Genomic DNA, 19,510 nt, shown 5'->3' with positions numbered 1-19,510 from the left:
CACACACACACACAGGCCAACACCCTTTTAAATCATCCAACTTGTAGAAGATCGCCGCTCCCATAGATACATTTATTTAAAGTATTAATTCGTTATGTGCATACATTTAGTTATCAGTTTTTAGTTACTTTAGTTCATTACCTAGGTGTAGACACTTTCCTTGGCTAAAGATGTCTGGACCAGGGGCAGGAGTCAAAAAGCATGGGAAGTCAGTGAGGAAGTGGGAAGGTTTTGTAGATGGTAGAGGAGTGAGCAGTGAGTTTCTCTTTAGAGCAGTAGATACGAAGATGTTTTTTTTACCTTGAAGCAACGCAGCCTACAAGAATCATCATCGTGTTCAAGGTGAACTGGAAAAGGACTTCAGACTGGTTCGGAAAGGAATTTATTTTTCTGTTTCCCCCTGGCCGGATTGTGTGCTGGGCTTCTATTTCCTGAAGTCTTTTTGCACCTTCCACATTTCCCTACACTCCGTTGTTTTAACTCCAATTAGATTCTATCCGCTCGACTACCTTAACCTCCCAAACTCCGTTCTTTCAACACACACATTCTGGACATAATTTTATTAATTGAATTTCCAAATGTATTTAGAATGTTATTATTGTGTATAGTGAGTACCAACATTGTTGGTTTGGTTCAGTTTTTGTGTCATCTTTTGTTTTTGCCTATGGATGAACTACGCTGATTTCAATGGCTTGGGACCATATTTATGTTCATTGACTCTGATTTCAATGGCCTGGGACCATATTTATGTTCATTGACTCTGATTTCAATGGCTTGGGATCATATTTATGTTCATTGACTCTGATTTCAATGGCTTGGGACCATATTTATGTTCAGTGACTCTGATTTCAATGGCTCGGGACCATATTTATGTTCAGTGACTCTGAAATGAGTCTTGAGTGTTTAACAAGCTGAGAGCTCCGTATGAACAGTTTTTTTTTTGCTTGTTTGTTGTGTTGTTTTTGTCCCCTTTTCCTTCGTTTTGTAGTCAGTGCTGTCGGCTGATGTTATTCACCCTGGCAGTTTTGTACTGAATGGAACAACTGATGTCCTGTACGAATAGTTTTTTGTCATCATAATACATGTTTCAGTTTCTTGGGAGTATTTCTGTAGTGCTAAAGTTAAATTCAGCATGCTGGTGATGACGGGATGATTTCACATAGACACACACTAATTCTATTCAGATAATGACATGACGCTTGAGATGTTGTAGTAAGACCCTTCTCCTCTGTTGTTATGTTCTCAGTCTTATTTGATTTATGTTTAAGCATGCCCTCTTCTGATTTCTCCTCAGGCACTTTAGACAGCAGAAAGATAACCCAGATGTCAACTGGAGGGTACGTTTGCTTTTCGTCTATTCAACATGGGAGTACATTTTGTGACTTCAATTACAGTGTAATAGATAATAATAGAAGCATTGTTTGTTTGCTTGAAATTGTGTGTGTGTGTGTGTGTCTGGGTGTGCGTGTGTGTGTTCGTGCGTGTGTGTGTGTGTGTGTGTGCGTAGCTGCCGGAGGACTTCACGGTGCCTTACGCAGCGGGGCAGGGGGAGCTGGAGGTGGGAGGAGTCTACCTCAGAATCTTCATCGCTCAGCCGGGCTGGGTGCTGCGCAAACCCAGAGACTTCCTGGTGTCTCTTCTGGAGACCCTCACCGAACTGCTGGAGAAGAACAACCCCAACGTGAGGCCACACACACACACACACACACACACACACACACACACACAAAGATGCTCACATACACAGACTTCTTTTGATAGACAGGTACTTGTTCGCTCACCTGCACACAACCAGAGACGGTTCACTACTCCTCCATGCAACTGACTCAATCCTCTCTCTTTTGGAGCTGCTTCCATAGCGTCACTTGAGTTCAAATGAACATAGAAAAGCCAGAAGTCATTGCTGCCATCAGTTTTCATCTTATTTGTATTGGGTACTTGAGTACTATAGAGTACTTGCATGAGTTTTCATCTTATTTGTATTGAATACTTGAGTACTATAGAGTACTTGCATGCGACTGTGGTGGTGTGTGTGTTTGGTTTGGCTACTGTGGGAAGTCCCCAACCAATAGGTACGAGGAAATTAACATATTTTCCTGTGTATAACTAAATACAAAAAAATATCGATTTGTTTTTCTTTTTTTCCTTCCCTAGGGCGAGGCCTTGGAGACGGTAACCACGGCAGCGGTGTGTTTATTCAGCACGCAGACGCAGCTGGCTGATCAGGTGCCTCCGCTGGGTCACCTGCCACGGATCCTGGCTGCACTCAACCACAAGAACAACGCCGTACCCAAGAGCTCCATTCGCCTCATACACGTGCTGTCTGACAACGAGGTATTTACACACACATGCCTAGACATACTTGTAGCGCCCCCTAGGCCTATTTCCTGACACTAAAGGGCGTTTTCCTGGGTTCCTAAACTAATCCCAGTAACGTATATAATACATATGATTCTTGCTGACCTTCTGTTTAAATGTCTATTGGGATTTTACATGTGCTACAATTAAACTATTAACTTAACTAATATTTAAATGAAATACCCTTTTAAAACATACACTCTATTACCCAATAGTGGCTTAAACTAATGAAACTCAGGTTGTTCAATTATCAAATAAAAATATATAGTTTACTGATTTGAATATAAAAATAAATATGAAAATCATCAATGTAATAGATTCTTAATGAAAACAAAATAGAATACACAAATCAAACAATCACAGTTAACTATACAGTCCCTAACAGACATCCATATAAAAGTAGCTAGTAGGCTACTTTAACTAACACTCAGCTAACATTTATCATTACACAGCACATAGCATTAGCACAAATCACATACGTGGGCCCACACACACACACACACGCGCACACGCACTCTCACTCTCTCAACAGTGAATCACCCACCCCAGTCCTAGCCGGCAAATTAGCTAGTAGGCTACCTAGCAGCTAACCGTTGCAGTACTGGAGCGTTGCTTGTGTTCGGTGTGGCCAAAAACAAACAGACCCCTTCACTCCTTTTTGGAGCAAGAAAATAAAACTGACGATACCTTAATCCAATTGTTGTCAAATGTTGTCGAGCTGTCGTCAAATTGCCGTTGAGTTGTTGTCCAGCAACGACAGGGAAGTCTCTCACACGATGACAAGGGTTTTCTCCTCAGGATGGCGAGATGATGAACTTCTGCAAACCGTTGACTATCTTACAGTTCAAACTTTGTGTATTCAGTTCGAATACGCTAATAAACATAGACAGTCCGACTAGCAAATATAATTATATTGTTTATCACGCTATACTTCACACATTCGCTTAAAACATACAGAGACAATTCTTAATGTGGCTTCTTCTCTTCAACTCAATCTTTCTCTCCCTTTCGCGGGGTTTGCCACCTTTCACCTAACATTACTCAGTGCATACAACAGTAATAAAATAAAATACATTTTACATTTAAACATCAAACTATTGCATGTAACACAATACATTTCACTTTACCAATGAAATATTTTAAAACAAAACTCTTACAACAAATTGAAACATGCATCAGCAAACACTGTTGCTCATCTAACTACAACTCCCATAATCCCTTGCATTCAACCCAAAATGAATAGAAGGGAGATGAGCACAACTATAAGCTTCTCCTTAGCTTAATGGCAATCTCTAATATATTATTACTTTATGATAATTTCCTAGTTCTAATGGGTTATTATAACTTAACTAAATATATAACTAATATGCTTTTTAGCACTGCGCTACATACTTATGCTCTATATCTCTCTCTCTCACACACACACACACACACACACACACACACTTGTCTTTTACTCTTTCACATGCTCACACTTTGATGCTCACCTAGTAATAATAAGCAGTTTACATTTAACTTGTATATGAACATGGCCGTGTGTGTGTGTGTGTGTGTGTGTGTGTGTGTGTGTGTGTGTGTTCTCTCCTATAGTTGTGTGTACGCTCCATGTCAGCTCTGGAGACGATTGGTCCTCTGATGAGTGGGATGAAGGCGCGGGCTGACATGGCCGGTCTGGCCTGTGAGGCTCTCAACCGCATGTTCCAGAGAGAACAGACTGACCTCGTGGCTCAGGTAATACACACACACACACACACACACACACACACACACACACACACACACACATTCTATCACACATGTGTGTTCCAGACATCATTATGGCCCAGATTACAGACAAATGTGGACACACACATATGCACATACACAGCACACACTACTGGACCAGATGGCATAGATAGATGGCATTGTTTCAGATATGAACTCAACTTTTTTTATGTGCGTGTGTGCGTGTGTGTGTGTGTGTGTGTGTGTGTGAACAGGCCTTGCGGGTGGAACTGGTGCCCTACCTGTTGCGTCTGCTGGAAGGGATTGGGCTGGAGACTCTGGACAACCCCGCAGCCATTAAAGCCCAAATCGTCAAGGCCCTCAAGTCCATGACCCGTAGCCTCCAATATGGAGACCAGGTACCCAACACACACACAATACTAAAGCATCCTAGGCAGTGGGGCGGGAGGAACACAAACACACCTGCCACACACATGTTTAAATTCCTGCCAAGGATGCAAGAACACACACACACACACACACACACACAGGCATAGGCATAGAAAACTGCGATAACATGATGTATAGCAGGGCTCTTCAATTAGTTTGGAGCTGGGGCCGGTTCTTGAAACTGAGGCAAAGTCAGAGGCCGGAGGATATGAGTAATCACTGTAACAAATAAAGAAATTACAACAACATACTGGAGTGAATATACCGGTATTCTATTTTGTAAGTGCTTAACAACATATGCCCAAGAGGCATCATAGGCCCAAGGATGCAAAAATCAAACCAGGTGAGCAATAACCAAGCCATATTAACAGACAATTGGAGAAATGCAATTAACTAACGAAACCATGCACTTCATTGTACATAGCTGTACCAACACAACTTTACTACTCATTATCCTCAATATTTAAGATTAAACTGATTTGAGTGACATAATCAAATGTATCTCCACCAACAAAGTGCATTGCATGGAACTGAATAGAATTGCAACAACTTAAAAGTGCGTGGTATTCTATCAAGGTAAGGTGTTTCAAATGTCATCACTCAGTTCAGGTGAACTGTATCAGTTGTTTAGAATTTCATTCATTTAACTGGCAAACAACTTCCAAGTGCACCAATTTTGTTTTACTATTCTGCCCCCGCTTCTGTGTGTGTGGCGTGATCACTCTAGCTACATTGGCTTGGCAGATAGATAACAGTTTCCCCAAGAGAAAGTCTGAAGCTTGAAGTTCTTTTCAAACCTTTACGTAGGAAGCACTGTAAAACTGAGCAGACATACAGAATACATCTTAGTAATGTCATCTCGTAACATTCGTTTCTAAAAACAATCACTTAGCATTGCATGTTTAAACTACGTTAGCTTAATGCTAACTTATAGGGGAAATTCCATAGAGACCGCGCTAGAGATTAGCATATTCATCAAAGTAAACAATTCGAACAAACTTCGGTTCATTACAAGTGGTTTCCACAAGAAGTAATGTTTCTAAGTAATAATTGATCAACTGTTTAAGAAAATACTTACAGGCAAACGTTTTCTGGCCATATATATCAGAGTAGGAAAAAATATACTGCCACCTATAAGGGTGCATAACGCCACCTACTGCACGTGAGAGTGTACAATTAGCCATAGTCACGAACTGAACGATACTTCCGGAGCACACTCCGGAAGCCAGTCCAAAGCAGCTTGCGGGCCGGATCTGGCCCTCGGGCCACCTCTTGAAGAGCCCTGATGTATAGAGTACCGTTTGTGATGACTAAGTAACATGCATACAAATACTAATATGGCCATTTTTTGCAGGTGAATGATATCCTTTCTCGTTCCACTGTGTGGAGTGCCTTCAAAGACCAGAAACATGACCTCTTCATCTCAGAGTCACAGGCTGCTGGATACCTGACAGGTAGAAATACACACACTACTGTGTTTGTGCACTAGTGTGCGTGTGTGCGTGTGTGCGTGTGTGCGTGTGTGCGTGTGTGCGTGTGTGTGTGTGTGTGTGTGTGTGTGTGTGTGTGTGTGTGTGTGTGTGTGTTTTCATTCTGTCCTCTAGCATTCAATTCAATTTTATTTATATAGCGCCATAACAATACAATTGTCTCTAGGCGCTTTACAGAGCCCAGAGCCTGAAACACCCAGAGCATCCACCCTTAATACACACACACACACACACACACACACACAAACACACACACACACACACACACACACACACACACATCAAATCAAACACTTGTAAAGAAACACAGATTTTCCAGAGATACAGAACAGGAAATGACGGACTAACCACACTGGCACCGTAAAGGACTGCTCAGTACGGTTATCGTCAGACTAAGAGACAGCTGCTTCTCCATGTCTCTTTGTCCTGGCTTTTGGAACTGTTAGGAGTTCAGTGCCAGTGGACCTCAGGGATCTACTGAGAGTGTACCATACACACACACACACACACACACACACACACACAATTACAGAATAATACCAAAACATTGACCATAAAGGAAGCATGTTCTACCCCTTTAACGCTTGTGTTACTTCTGCTTAGCTTTGATGCAGTCTTGCTTGCACCTGCTTCTCCTAAAGTACAGATCCTTCCCTTTTCCTTGTCTCTTATACACTCCTCTTCTCTTCCTCTCCAACTCCTTTTGCTTTACTTTTTATCTCCTCCTCTTCCTCCTCTCCTCTCGTCCTCTCTTGGACATTTCTTCCTCCTCTTTCCTCCCTATTTCCCTTCTCTTCCTCCTCTTCCTCCTCTCCTCTCGTCCTCTCTTGGACATTTCTTCCTCCTCTTTCCTCCCTATTTCCCTCCTCTTCCTCCTCTCCTCTCCTCTTCCTCCTCAGGTGTGTCTACTCCCTCTCTCATGGCCTCCAGCAGTCCCTTGCGGAGTGGGCTGTAGTGGGGCACTCTGGGCTGTTATTGCCCTCCTCTGTCTTACTTTAACACAGGTACACTTCAGCCTTCCCACCTCTGTTCTAGCTCCCCCTTTTCCTCCTCATTTTCCATGTTCCATGTTTTCCCATTTTCCACCGTTGTGCCGCACACCTCTCAACTCACCCGTTCCCTGGGCATCCGCTCAACAGGAGGCAGATCTTCATCACAGCTCCTCAGTGCCATTCCACTTCCTCCCTGGCACAGATTAGTTGTCTGTGTGAAACACTGCATCCTCCATCATTTCAACATCACATTTTGAACACATTGAACACATTGCTCAGATCTTTACCTATTCTCTATGTAAATCTGACATGACAGATCTGAGTGATCCCCTTGACCCTCCAAACAAACATGACAGGACAGAAGGCAGCCTGTACTTATGACCTGAGCACAGTAGGATTGTGTGTGTGTGTGTGTGTGTGTGTGTGTGTGTGTGTGTGTGCTGATGGATCATTGTGATTGTGTGTGCTGATGGATCATTTGATGGTTTCTGTTCACAGGTCCCGGAGTGGCAGGTTACCTGACCGCAGGCAGTGGAGCCACTGTGATGTCCAATGTCCCCCCCCCGGTGGACAACGACATTGGAGACCTGGGCTGAGCGCGCGTCCAGACCCCCCTGCTCCCACCACAACTGTAACCTGCAAGATGGACACTTTGGCTTCCGCCGGTCGCCCTCTCCCCCTTACCTCACCTCCAAAGTGACACTTAAAGACAGGCTCTGTCCTCAACTCTTGAGGGAAGAAGAGGAGGAGGAGGAAGAGAGGAGAGACCTCATGGAAATCTGTAAAAAACTCAAATCAAAATCTGAAAGGCAGGCGAATGAGATGGGGCTGTTGATGCCCACCCCACCAAATGTCCTCAAAATGTCCTCCACCAAACACAGACACACACACACACAAAATGTCTGCCGCCAGACACAGCACTGGTCGTCTTCAGTGATTACTTAACTTCGTTTTAACTTTATTTTCTCAGCTTCCTTATGCTTTTGTTTGTCTGTTTGTTATATGATTTACTTGAACTCTTCATGTTTTTTTTTTTTTTTTTTTTTCTCTCTGGAAGGAAAATAGTTTACTTTTGTATGAGTATATTTTTTACAATTGGTTTCTGTGCGTGGAAACAAGGCCACGAAAAGACTGAGAATCATTATCATGTCTGTTTCTCCACTCTTCTGCCCTCTCCTCTCCCTCCAAAAGGGCCGCCTCCCTTATCACCAACTTGACCACTGGACAGGAGCCACATATCTCATCCCTGAGACTCTTCCACAAGCTTTCACTCCTCCACGGACCTGTCCGATGATTATTGCTTCTCATGATTTTTTTTTTTTTTTAAAGACCTTGTTTTATAGTGTTGTGCGAATGTGGTTCAAAGAAAGCTGGGAAGAACAAAAAGAAGGAGCCTGTGTAATGAAGGGATGCGTCATTGCGCCCTTTCCCCCCAAGATGGTGCCGCGCTCACTCGGACAGCTGCTCTAAACGCAGGCGGCCCATACAGTGGTCTCACATCTCACTCTCACCTGATTCTAATTGTGAACTTGTCCCCATCACTCTCCCTTTCCTTCTTTATAATGATTTTTTTTTTTTCTATGCTCTTTTCTCTCTCCAGGACGCAAAAAGCACTAGAATATTTATGCCCTCTCGTGGACCTCTTGAGGATGAGTGAATGACTGATGACTGATCTCTTAATGACTAGTGCAATTTGTGAGATGTTCTATGTAATATGCCGTATATAAACTTTCTATATTGAATGTACATTAAAAAGAAAAAATAAATCAGTCGCACTTGTACATAAAATTTTAAAAATAAAAGGGAACTCACAATGTGCTGTTTTCATTTCAAATCTACACCACTCTGTCGTCAGCTGTGTTGATTATTATCATCTATTGAAACTGACAAATGGACTTGCTTATGTTGGCTATTTTGAGTTAAAGGCAGCTCAAATGGTTTACAAATTGTTCTTAAGCAGAAATAAGGGGTTCTGTTCCCAAACTAGCAAGCTAACTACCTAAAAGGCATGCAAAAACCTTGCAAACACCACCAACAGCCCAGTTGACACTGATAGAAGCTTGCCAACACACTAACTAGTGTCTTTTGGCAGTATAGCTGGCAATGTCGTGCTGTGAAAGCTTTTCTTCCATTTTTGCAGGGTATTCCAGCCCGGTATACAGAACTACATAGGGCGTATCCTGGATGGCTAGTGGGAAAGACACAGGTGTTTATCTGTCCTTCACATGACCATATGCTATCAAAATTTTTGATTTTGAGGATGGTACCAAAACTAGTTGCCTATAAAACCATACCTCAAAAAGTGTGACTATTAAAAGGACTATTCATATTATCGTCATCTGTTGTAAATCATCAGTTGCTCCTAGCTTGATTGTTTTCTTGAGCATTGACTACATTCAGACTCGGAAGTTCGAGATGAAGTTGGACTCAATATATCGGTATTTAAGTTATACTGATAAAATCATGTTGGTTGAACAGCCTGATCAGCTGTGACATTAGTACAAAGACACATGATTCTAGTGGACTACTCATGATAACAATGAAGGACTAAAAGGTCTGAAGTGGATTCAAGACAACAAAAAACAGAAGAACTGTGGACAAGTTTGATTTGATGTTGTGGCACTGCCACAGATTAAGTAGGATGTAGTTTGCACCCTCACACACACACACCAGTTAAGTAACAAAGTGTACGTTAAACTGTTGAGGCAGTAGTGAGGGAAGCTAGATAAAGTCCTAAAGGGAAATCTACTCTTTACCTATAAGTTGCTGGTAATTGGTGACATTCTATTCTTTATTCATTTTCCTGTATAATTATATAATTAATTTACTTTCCTGTGTATAATTGCTATCAGGAAGTGGGACTTTTAAGTTTTCATAAAAAGCACACCTGAGAAAGCAGGAAATAATAATAATAATAATAATAATTTATTTTATTTGTAATGCACTCTTCATTCAAAAGAATCTCAGAGTGCCAAAGGAAAGAAGTACATGTGTGGGACACCTGGAAGACTTTCCTAGCAGGTGGAGAAGCCATTGCGTTTGCCAAACAAAAGAAACTGGAGGATTTCTGTAAGGAGCCTGTGGCCAGTTTATGGAGTGTATCCTCTCTTTCTTGCCTATTTGGGGATCATTGGAATAAACAGTACTTTGATTTTTAGATCCTTTTTTGCAAGAGAAGAGGAGTTTATTTTTGGGTGAGACCATTCATTTAGTTTGTTGCAGCAGAGCTGGATATTGTTTGAAGGCCTACTTTTTCTTTTTGGACCCTCCTTTATATTGTTTTTTTTTTCAGAATTATTGCCATGTGTATTTCTTGATGAAATTTTGAAAAATTTGCACCACTACAGTGTCTCGAAAAAAAGAATTATTAATTGGAGTTTCTAGAAAGAAGCCGATCTGTTATAATCTGAACCTACTGCCTGCCTTTCTATGTAATATTTTTCCTATGTGTCCTGTTTCCCATAATCCTTCTCTTGGGTTAACATGAGGTAGTGTTGTTCTCTTGTGCGCTCTGCACTGCTGCCCCTCCCACTCTCACAGACGTAGGAAGCCACTCCCACCCCTCAGTGTTCAGCCCTTTCCAGAGAAACGAAACTCAGTTCTGCCTCTAACTTGACTGTCAGGAAGAGATTACCACAGTAAACGACAGGAGCAGAGAGAGAGAGAGTAAAATACACACACATACAGAGAGTAACCCAAAATGGCAGAGGCCAGTGTTTTATGGAGTCAGGACCAGTTTAGCTGTCCAATCTGTCTTGATCTCCTGAAGGATCATGTGGGAATTCCCTGTGGACACAGTTTCTGTATGGATTGTATCAAGAGCTGCTGGGATCAGGAAGATCTGAAAGGAGTCCACAGCTGTCCACAGTGCAGACAGACCTTCACACCAAGGCCAGTTCTGGGCAGAAACACCATGCTGGCTGAAGTGGTGGAGAGGCTGAGGATTGTGAGACTCCAGGCTGCTCCAGCTGCTCACTGTTATGCTGGACCTGGAGATGTGGAGTGTGACGTCTGCATTGGGAGAAAACGAAAGGCAGTCAAGTCCTGTCTAATGTGTCTGGCCTCTTACTGTGAAACTCACTTCAGAGTTCATAATGATCTCAACCCAGGGAAGAAACACAAAGTGATTGAAGCTGCTGGTAAACTAGAAGATCTGATCTGCTCTCATCATGATAAACTACTAGAGGTCTTCTGTCGCACTGATCAGAGATGCATATGTTTGCTGTGTGTCATGGATGAACATAATGGACATAAAACAGTTTCAGTTGCAGCAGAGAGAACAGAGAAACAGGTGAGACTCTCTTATCTGGTACTCCTGATTCTGACAAAGGCCTTCCAGCTAAAATGTGTTATTGTGCACTGATAAACACATGAATGTGAATAACAGCATTCTCTGACTTTATTCTCAGTTTTTGTTCCTCAGACTAATTTCTTGATTTCAATCCCACATTTGATACAGCAACATATATAGGGTTCAGGGTTATGGTTAAATGAAAATAGTCAAACTGTTGATGTTGATGACTTCTAACTTGTTTTAATCATTTAAGTGACTTTAACAGTACTAAAACATGATAGTGTTTATTCTTTCAATACATTAAATACACAACTCTAATAGCTTCACCTATTCACAGAAATCGTTGGGTGATACTCAGAGAAAATCCCAACGGATAATCCAGGAAAAAGAGACTGAACTTCAGGACTTGAGACAGGCTGTGAAAACTCTTCAGGTGAGTTGTATCAACCAGAGGAAATAACAAGACTGCTGTAGAAATTCATGTTTTGTGTGTTGTCTCATGTCCAAACAGAGTTCTGCACTGGCAGCAGTGGAGGACAGTCAGAGGTTCTTTACTGAAATGATCCGCTCCATTGAGAGGAGACGCTCTGAGGTGACAGAACTGATCAGAGATCAGGAGAGGGCTGAAGTGAGTCGAGCAGAAGAACTCATAGAGAAACTGGAGCAGGAGATTGCTGAGCTGAAGAAGAGAGATGCTGAGCTGGAGCAGCTTTCACACACTGACAACCACATTTGTTTCCTTCAGGTACTGTCACTACTCAGATATGATGCATTATCACAGAAGAGATTAGTTTATTTATGCAGTTCTGTAAAAAGTCACTGTTGAGACCGCTCTACCTGTCAGTCAAAATGTCAGTTTCCTATTCAGGAGCTCTTTGGTAATGAGGTAAACATAATAGAGAAGAAAAGGTAACCAAGGCAACTCTTCTTTATTTACACATTGCCCCATGCCGAAACATTGTGATTGTAATATTTAAAATGATAAAACATTCATAACCTCTAACATCAGTGCCATTTTGCATTGCATTCGTTCTGATCTGACTAGGACTAGACTGGAGCTGGACCTGGAGTGGACGGGTCTTTAAAAGTCTCCTGCACCTCAGTTGTTTAATAAAAAATGACCAGTACCTAATTTTCACACCAATTCCGGTGTCTATATTTATGATGCAGGGCACTGGATGCCTTGGTCTGGGCCAAAATGCTCTAGTAGGGCCTGGAGGAAGGTTTATGTTTGTTAAATTGCATTTGGCTTATTTTCTGTTTCATTGTAGAGTTTCCAGTCTCTCTGTTCCTCCTCTGCTCCTGACAACTCACCCAGACACACAGTCCACACAGATCTGTCTTTTGATGTAGTAAAAGAAAGACTTTCTCAGCTCAGGGGGAAACTAGAGGATGCACTCCAGCAGGGACTAAAGGACATTTCTAAAACTGGTATGAGACGCATTAGTACCATGACTTTGAAAACATCACTTCTGAATACAATGTTGATGTGACCCAGAAAGTTGTGGTTGTTGATAGGTGTCCTTTTTGTCTTTACAGCAGAGCGTGTTAGCTTTCTATCATTGCCTGAGCCCACAACCAGAGAGGATTTCCTAGCATGTAAGTATATGATACACATATATGTACTGCATGTACAAGTACATAAACACATACACAATACACACACACACACACATACAAGAGGAGAACATAGTTTCCTGCTCTATCTGGTAGTGCACATGATAATGTATTAATAGTGATAATTTAAACCATTATGCCCCTAATCACCACTGCTCAATGAGTCATGTTTTATCCTCCCTCAGATGCCTGCCAGCTAACCCTGGATCCCAACACTGCTCATAAAGCCCTCACACTGTCTGAGGGAAACAGAGTTGTAGAATGGTGCCCTAATGTGAAACATTCATATCCTGACCATCCAGACAGATTTGATTCAAATAGTCAGGTGCTGTGTAGAGAAGCTGTATCTAAACACTGCTACTGGGAGGTTGAGAGGTCAGGATCATATGTTCGCATTGCTGTATCATACAAAGGGCTCCCAAGGAAAGGAGGGGGTAATGATTGTGTTCTAGGATTCAATAACAAGTCTTGGAGTTTGGACTGCACTCCATCTAGCTACACATTCAGACATGATAGTAAAGGAATGCCACTCCCTCATAAGCCCACCTCCACCTCTAGAATAGGAGTGTATGTTGATCACAAGACAGGGACTCTGTCTTTTTACAGTGTCTCTGATACAATGACTCTTCTGCACAAAATACACACCAAATTCACTGAGCCACTGTATCCTGGCTTTTACCTCAATCCTAACAGCAAAATCAGATTGTGTCAGTGACAACATACCAGCAGAATCTAAACATTCATGTTTAATTTGAATGGATAGAGGTCTCTGACACAAAGTTTCTTTCTTCATTCAGCCCTTCTAGCCTAACTGTTGGGTTTCATTTGAGTTTCTAAAGTGTACTGAACAATGAACAGTGATTGTGCATGAACATCACTTGCTTTAATGTCGTGAAGACAGAACACTTTGTGCCGTTATCTACACAGAAGGTTTATTACCACAGAAACTTACTTCATGTGGTAACACAATGTGGTAGATGCACAAGCTTACTTTTCATCTGCAGGACTAGGACTGAAACAATTTTATCTCATGAATATTTGTGGGAGGGTTGTCCTTTCTATTTGGCCAAGTTACCGTCATATTTCCTAAATTTCCCTCGGGATTAATAAAGTATCCATCTATCTATCTATCTATCTATCTATCTATCTATTTCCCCCCAAGAAAATTTCAGTTAGGAATAAATTAATTAATTAATTAACTGCCATACAATCCATTATCACCATACACCATATGATCACCTTTTTTCTTCCACAGACACATTCTGTCTCCCTCCAACACTGTAGTGACGCTCTCATTGCACACATGTTCACACATCCACTTCTCTCCCATAGAATTTGGTAAATGATAAATGTAGTTATTCATAACTGTATGTATTATTTGCAATAAACTAAAATCTTTCAAAAATATAACTCTTGTTGTCAATCTATGCAGTCAAAAACGTCAGTCTGTAACATATCAAAAACATGGACGGATTTGAAACCTAATTGTAACATGTGAACAGAGTACCTGTCCTGTTTTAGAGATTTTGTTGAATCCCAATGAATGGCTCCTCCAGAATCAGGGTCAGTGTGTGCAGATTCATGTTCAAGTAGCAATGGACACTTTGACTTTTTTTAACAACTAGATTGATGGACTAAGAAAAATGTAAATATATAAATTAATTTTTAACACAATTTCAATTAGAGATAATTTTTAAATAGCTACCTGCTTAACTATTGACGGTGCGTTAAACCAGGTACAGGCCCTTCCCAACATTCTGGTCCCAATGCACCTCCAGCAAGCCTCATGCCTGGACTTAATGATGTCTGTGACTCAGTCCATGGCATCTGTCCTTCTGTGCCATCTGAAGGGACCGGTATAGTTAATAAGAATATGCCATAGTCAATAATTCAATGATCTTATACCTAGTTATAATTGTTATTTTTATTTGGATTTAACTAGCATGTAAACATTCCTGGGTGAATATACCTTGGGCTGACCTGGGGAGTGAGGTGTGATATTAGACTCTCACCTCCCCCCCCCCCAGGTCGACACAAGGAGCCCTGCACCCATGGCCCATTTGAATAGACGGTAACACCCCTTAAATATCAGTGTATTTAACAGACTGTCCCTGAAGGGATAATCAGATATGCTGAGGTGAAGTCCTGTGAGGGAGTGTCTCACAGTGGTCGGCCGCCATTCTTCAAGAATAAACCTGGATCCTGACTGATCAAACCTAAGACTGAATCTTCAATATATGGTATAAAACGAATTACTATTAGATGGAGGTTCCCCACCGAAAGATACGTTCTTGTATTTGCTGATTCGAGTTTCCTGTAAGATCTCTCTTCACCCCGGGTTTGACACAACACTCGTAGATCGTAGTAACAGTCTTGAGATTGAAAATCTCAGACGGAATTGAGTCTTTGCACTAGCAAGTCCACCGTGGGCAAGCTAAAGCTTTATTCGAGTGTGTGAGCCCTCAGCTCCATATTCACATCAGAGTGTTGAGTAATTCTCCCTTGGGAGAAGCTACACTCTTGAGCCTGCTCTGTTTAGAGAGTAGCAGACATCTGATTCAGCACAGTCTGAGCTGTGGGTTGGATCATTTGTGAAAATCTAGTTTCTGCCACGCTCAGATATTGTTCCCAAGAGGATAGAAGTGTTTGTGGTCATAAACGGGTGTTTGAAAAGATCTTCAGCATTTTTAATATTTGAATTTAGAGATTGTTCTAAGTCAATTTGTAAAATATTTACATTAGATTGTGGAGATCCAGTTCTTGGATTTGACCAGTCATGATTCAAGACATAAGATTCCTTTAAGTCCAGATTTCACAATGCTTTTGATAAAGTCAGATGTTGGACTGCTAAATGTTAGACTGTGTCTGTTCACACAATAGTTACAGACAGCTCTCACGCATACCACTTAATTCACACTTCAGGTACACCGCGCCTGTGACCTTGATGGCCCATTAAGCTGAAGTGAAACACACCAAAGCCACATAGCAAGACAGACTTTAAGGACTTCCGGTTATGGCGCGCTGCTAGGCAGACGTGTGATAGAAAGCTCCCATGTACAATTCATAGAAAAGTAATCAGGAAGCCACTAAGAATTACCAAACAGTTACTACTGATCCCTAAACACAACAAACCGCTAAAATGCCAACGAAACTGCATCCAAAGACTTTAAAGTCCACTAAACCAACCGATGGCTCCTCCAGCCCGACGAGGCTAACTAGTTCCACGAGGCTAACTAGAGGACACAATTAGCTCTGGTCAAATTCTTAACGCTATTCACACAATGAAGGAAGATTTTGTGTCGAGGTTTGACGGGCTATTGGGCGCTATTCAGGGAGTGCAAAGCGAATTAAAGGCATTCACTGGCCGAATGACCGAAGCTGAAGACCGAATTAGCACCAATGAAGATGACTTAACATCTATGAAAACACAGACCTCCACCATGAAAGCAGCTATGGATGAGCTAGTGCTAAAGGTGGATGACTTAGAAAACCGAGCACGCCGCTCGAATGTGCGGTTGGTGGGTCTGCCTGAGTTAACAGAAGGAGGTGACATCCGTAACTTCTTGGAAAAGTGGATTCCTGAAGTTCTTGGTGAAATTAACTTTACTGGGCCATTGCTTATAGAAAGGGCACATCGAGTTGGTAGAATCAACAGTAAGGATGGGAACGAACAAACCGCTGCACGACCCAGAGTGGTGGTGATGAAGTTTCTGAACAACGCTGACAAGGTTCGAGTGATGAAAGCGGCCAGAAGCAAGGAAGGATACTTGTCGACGATAAAAATGTCATGTTTTTTCCCGACATGTCTGCGGATCTGCTAAAACGTAGAAAAGTCTTTGATTCAGCAAAGAAAGAGCTAGCCTCCCTTTCTGACCGTGACCTGCGTTACGGAATAATTCACCCAGCTACACTTCTGGTGACCATCAAGGGAAGACGGCACACTTTCGACACTGCATCAGAAGCGGAGGCTTTTGTGCAAGAATTAACGTAGGCTAACGTGTTTAGTGCTGACACAATACAGGTAACGTTATTTTTCCTGGACTGTTTAAAGAATGCAGCCGCAATACGGGCAGGGTAATCTTTTCCTGGACTGTTTAAGACTGTTAATTTAAGCCTAATGTTTTGCTGCAAAGTGGCTATTTCTGATTGCAATACACAATAAGTTCACTTTTAATATTTTGCATGGAGCTCCAACATGATCGCTGAGCATGCTGTTCCTCGTCATGTGGGTGGACCAGCTTAGTTCCATAGTCAGACTCTGTTCAGGGGTCTATTGGAAGTGTGATCTAGGGGAGGGAAGCGTGTACTTCGTTTGGGGAAGTACACCCTGTTATGTTTACGTTTTAAGGCACATATTCTTATTTTTCTTTTTATTGTATACTCAATTCCAACCCGCACTTACAATGTAGTATTATATCATGCCATTTGAACTCCAGTTCACCTCTTGGAATGTAAGAGGTCTAAACAAACTTGTCAAGCTTAAGCAAGTAATGAGTAGGATTAAACAACTAAAAGCTAAGATAGTCTTTCTCCAGGAGACGCATTTAACACCTGAAGATGTAGTGAAAGTGAGGAGGAGATGGCCAGGTCGAGTTTTTTCTGCTTCATCTAGTTCTCACTCACGTGGGGTAATCACTCTGATCACAACTCCCTACCTTTTCATCTCATCAATGTGGATGAAGACCGATATGGGAGATACCTTATTATTCAATGTGAAATACTCTCAATTAGGTTAAATCTGGTAAACTTATATGGACCCAATGATGACAACCCATCTTTTTTCAGAAATCTGTTTTTGTCCCTGGCTGATTTGTCTGGTACTTTCATCATAGGTGGAGATTTTAATTGCACTCTCCAGCCAGAGATTGATAGATCCACAGGGATAGATACCTCCCATGCCCAGACACGAAAAGAGTTATTACAATATATAAAATAATTTAATTTAACTGACGTATGGAGAAGAGACTATCCTAATCAGTCAACCTTCTCATGTTATTCTGCCACCTGCCAGACATTCTCCAGAATTGACTACTTTTTGGTCTCTGCTTCTTTGATATCCACAATCTCAAGAAGCTGGTACGACAGCATTGTAATTTCAGACCATGCTTCAGTTTCATTTAGACTAAACATGCCACAGTCACTGAATTTCTCCACGGGGTGGCGCCTACAGTCATTTTGGCTGAAGGATCCAGAATTTATGAAGTTTATTGGGGCCCAAATTGACTATTACTTTGTAAATAACACAACCCAAACATCAGCTGCTATACGGTGGGAAGCATTTAAAGCCTTCCTGAGAGGACATATGATAAGTTTTACAAGTTTTAAACAAAAATCCTGGAGGCTGGAGATGCAACAGTTAGAAGAAAAGATAAAAGAAACTGAATCAAAATACTTCAAAAACCCTTCCCAACAGTCATTTAAAGAACTTAATGAATTTAGAGCTAAATATAATGTTTTATATGTCAATAAGGCAACTAAAAGCCTGCTGAAATTGAAACAGTCCTATTATGAGCAAGGGGAAAAGGCTAGTAAACTCTTAGCTTGGCGTATTAAACAATCAGAATCTGAAAGGACAATAAATACTATTCAGCTAGATGATGGGTTGGAGACTAGTGACCTTAAAGAAGTTAATAAAGCTTTTAAAGGTTTTTACGAGAACTTATACAGCACAGATTCTTCAGCCTCAGCCTTGCAAAAACAAAAAGATTTTTTGGATTCATTGAACATCAAGCCTCTTGAAGAAAACTTCCTGGCTGATTTAGACCTAGACATAACCATTGAGGAATTGTCTGCAGCCACTGGTAGTATGAAGGGGGTAAGACGCCTGGCCAGGATTCGATTCCCATTGAGATCTATAAAGCTTTTCAGGACGCGCTACTGCCACCTTTACTTGAAATGTATAAAGAGTCCTTAGATAGTGGGTCCTTCCCCCCCTCTCTAAATATGGCAGCAATCACACTATTGTTAAAACCAGGTAAAGCGTCTAACCTTTGTGGATCGTATAGGCCAATATCGCTTCTTAATAACGATCTCAAAATTCTTTGCGGTTAGATACACTTCTACCACAAATGGTGCACTCTGACCAAAACGGCTTTGTTCAGGGACGACAAGGTTTTCATAATATAAGACGAGTTCTTAATATTTTGTTTGAAAATTCAGGATGTATGGACACTGCTATTTTGTCGTTGGATGCCGAGAAGGCTTTTGATAAGGTGGAGTGGCACTTCCTGTTTGAGGTTCTTCAAAGATTTGGCATAAAGAAGAGATTTCTCTGCTGGATCAGACTACTTTATGCTGACCCCCAGGCTGTAGTTTTAACAAATGGGCTATCTTCAGCACCCTTTAAGTTGTACAGGGGCACTAGACAAGGCTGCCCCCCGTCTCCACTGTTATTTACCCTGGCAATTGAGCCACTTGCCATGGCAATTCGCAACCATACTAGCTTAAAAGGCATAAGGATAGGAGATATGGAACATCGTATAGCACTGTATGCTGATGATGTTATTTTGTTTTGCTCTAATTTGAAACAGACTTTACCAGCTTTATTGGACCTAATTAACTATTTTGGCGCCTTTGCGGGATACAAAATGAATTACTCCAAATCT

General features: G+C 41.5%; 2 protein-coding genes across 11 annotated transcripts in view; both read left to right on the top strand.

The window, feature by feature from the left end:
* The window catches only part of LOC105911989 (dnaJ homolog subfamily C member 13), a 54,108-nt gene extending 45,276 nt beyond the window's left edge, over positions 1-8,832 (top strand). For 9 of the 10 annotated variants that reach the window (XM_042710203.1, XM_042710204.1, XM_042710202.1 and 6 more), the window contains 7 exons: positions 1,295-1,337; positions 1,508-1,681; positions 2,155-2,334; positions 3,949-4,089; positions 4,338-4,481; positions 5,867-5,966; positions 7,493-8,832. In XM_042710203.1, the coding sequence (XP_042566137.1) occupies positions 1,295-1,337; positions 1,508-1,681; positions 2,155-2,334; positions 3,949-4,089; positions 4,338-4,481; positions 5,867-5,966; positions 7,493-7,590 (880 nt within the window). In that variant the 3' untranslated portion in view covers positions 7,591-8,832. Of the gene's footprint in view, positions 1-1,294; positions 1,338-1,507; positions 1,682-2,154; positions 2,335-3,948; positions 4,090-4,337; positions 4,482-5,866; positions 5,967-6,901; positions 7,007-7,492 lie in introns of all 10 variants that reach the window. The other variant, XM_042710201.1, reaches the window with a different exon arrangement.
* A 1,185-nt stretch (positions 8,833-10,017) lies between these two features.
* LOC105911981 (tripartite motif-containing protein 16-like) lies at positions 10,018-14,312 on the top strand. Its single transcript, XM_042710208.1, has 6 exons — positions 10,018-11,285; positions 11,626-11,721; positions 11,800-12,033; positions 12,560-12,719; positions 12,828-12,887; positions 13,091-14,312. The coding sequence occupies exons 1-6, from the start codon at positions 10,695-10,697 to the stop codon at positions 13,618-13,620; spliced, it is 1,671 nt and encodes a 556-aa protein (XP_042566142.1). The 5' UTR covers positions 10,018-10,694; the 3' UTR covers positions 13,621-14,312.
* Positions 14,313-19,510: the final 5,198 nt, after the last annotated feature.

Source organism: Clupea harengus, chromosome 17 (assembly GCF_900700415.2).
Source record: "Clupea harengus chromosome 17, Ch_v2.0.2, whole genome shotgun sequence".
In the NCBI taxonomy this organism is placed as follows: Eukaryota; Metazoa; Chordata; class Actinopteri; order Clupeiformes; family Clupeidae; genus Clupea; species Clupea harengus.
Note: the sequence above shows the minus strand (reverse complement) of the source record. Positions and strands in the feature narration are given on the sequence as shown.

What these genes read in the sequence shown, in the direction of transcription:
- LOC105911981 (XM_042710208.1), top strand. Translation starts at nt 10,695, where the DNA reads ATGGCAGAGGCCAGTGTTTTATGGAGTCAGGACCAGTTTAGCTGTCCA. An exon ending in CAGAGAGAACAGAGAAACAG is followed by an intron (nt 11,286 to 11,625) that starts GTGAGACTCTCT and finishes ACCTATTCACAG; the next exon opens with AAATCGTTGGGTGATACTCA. An exon ending in AAAGGACATTTCTAAAACTG is followed by an intron (nt 12,720 to 12,827) that starts GTATGAGACGCA and finishes TTGTCTTTACAG; the next exon opens with CAGAGCGTGTTAGCTTTCTA.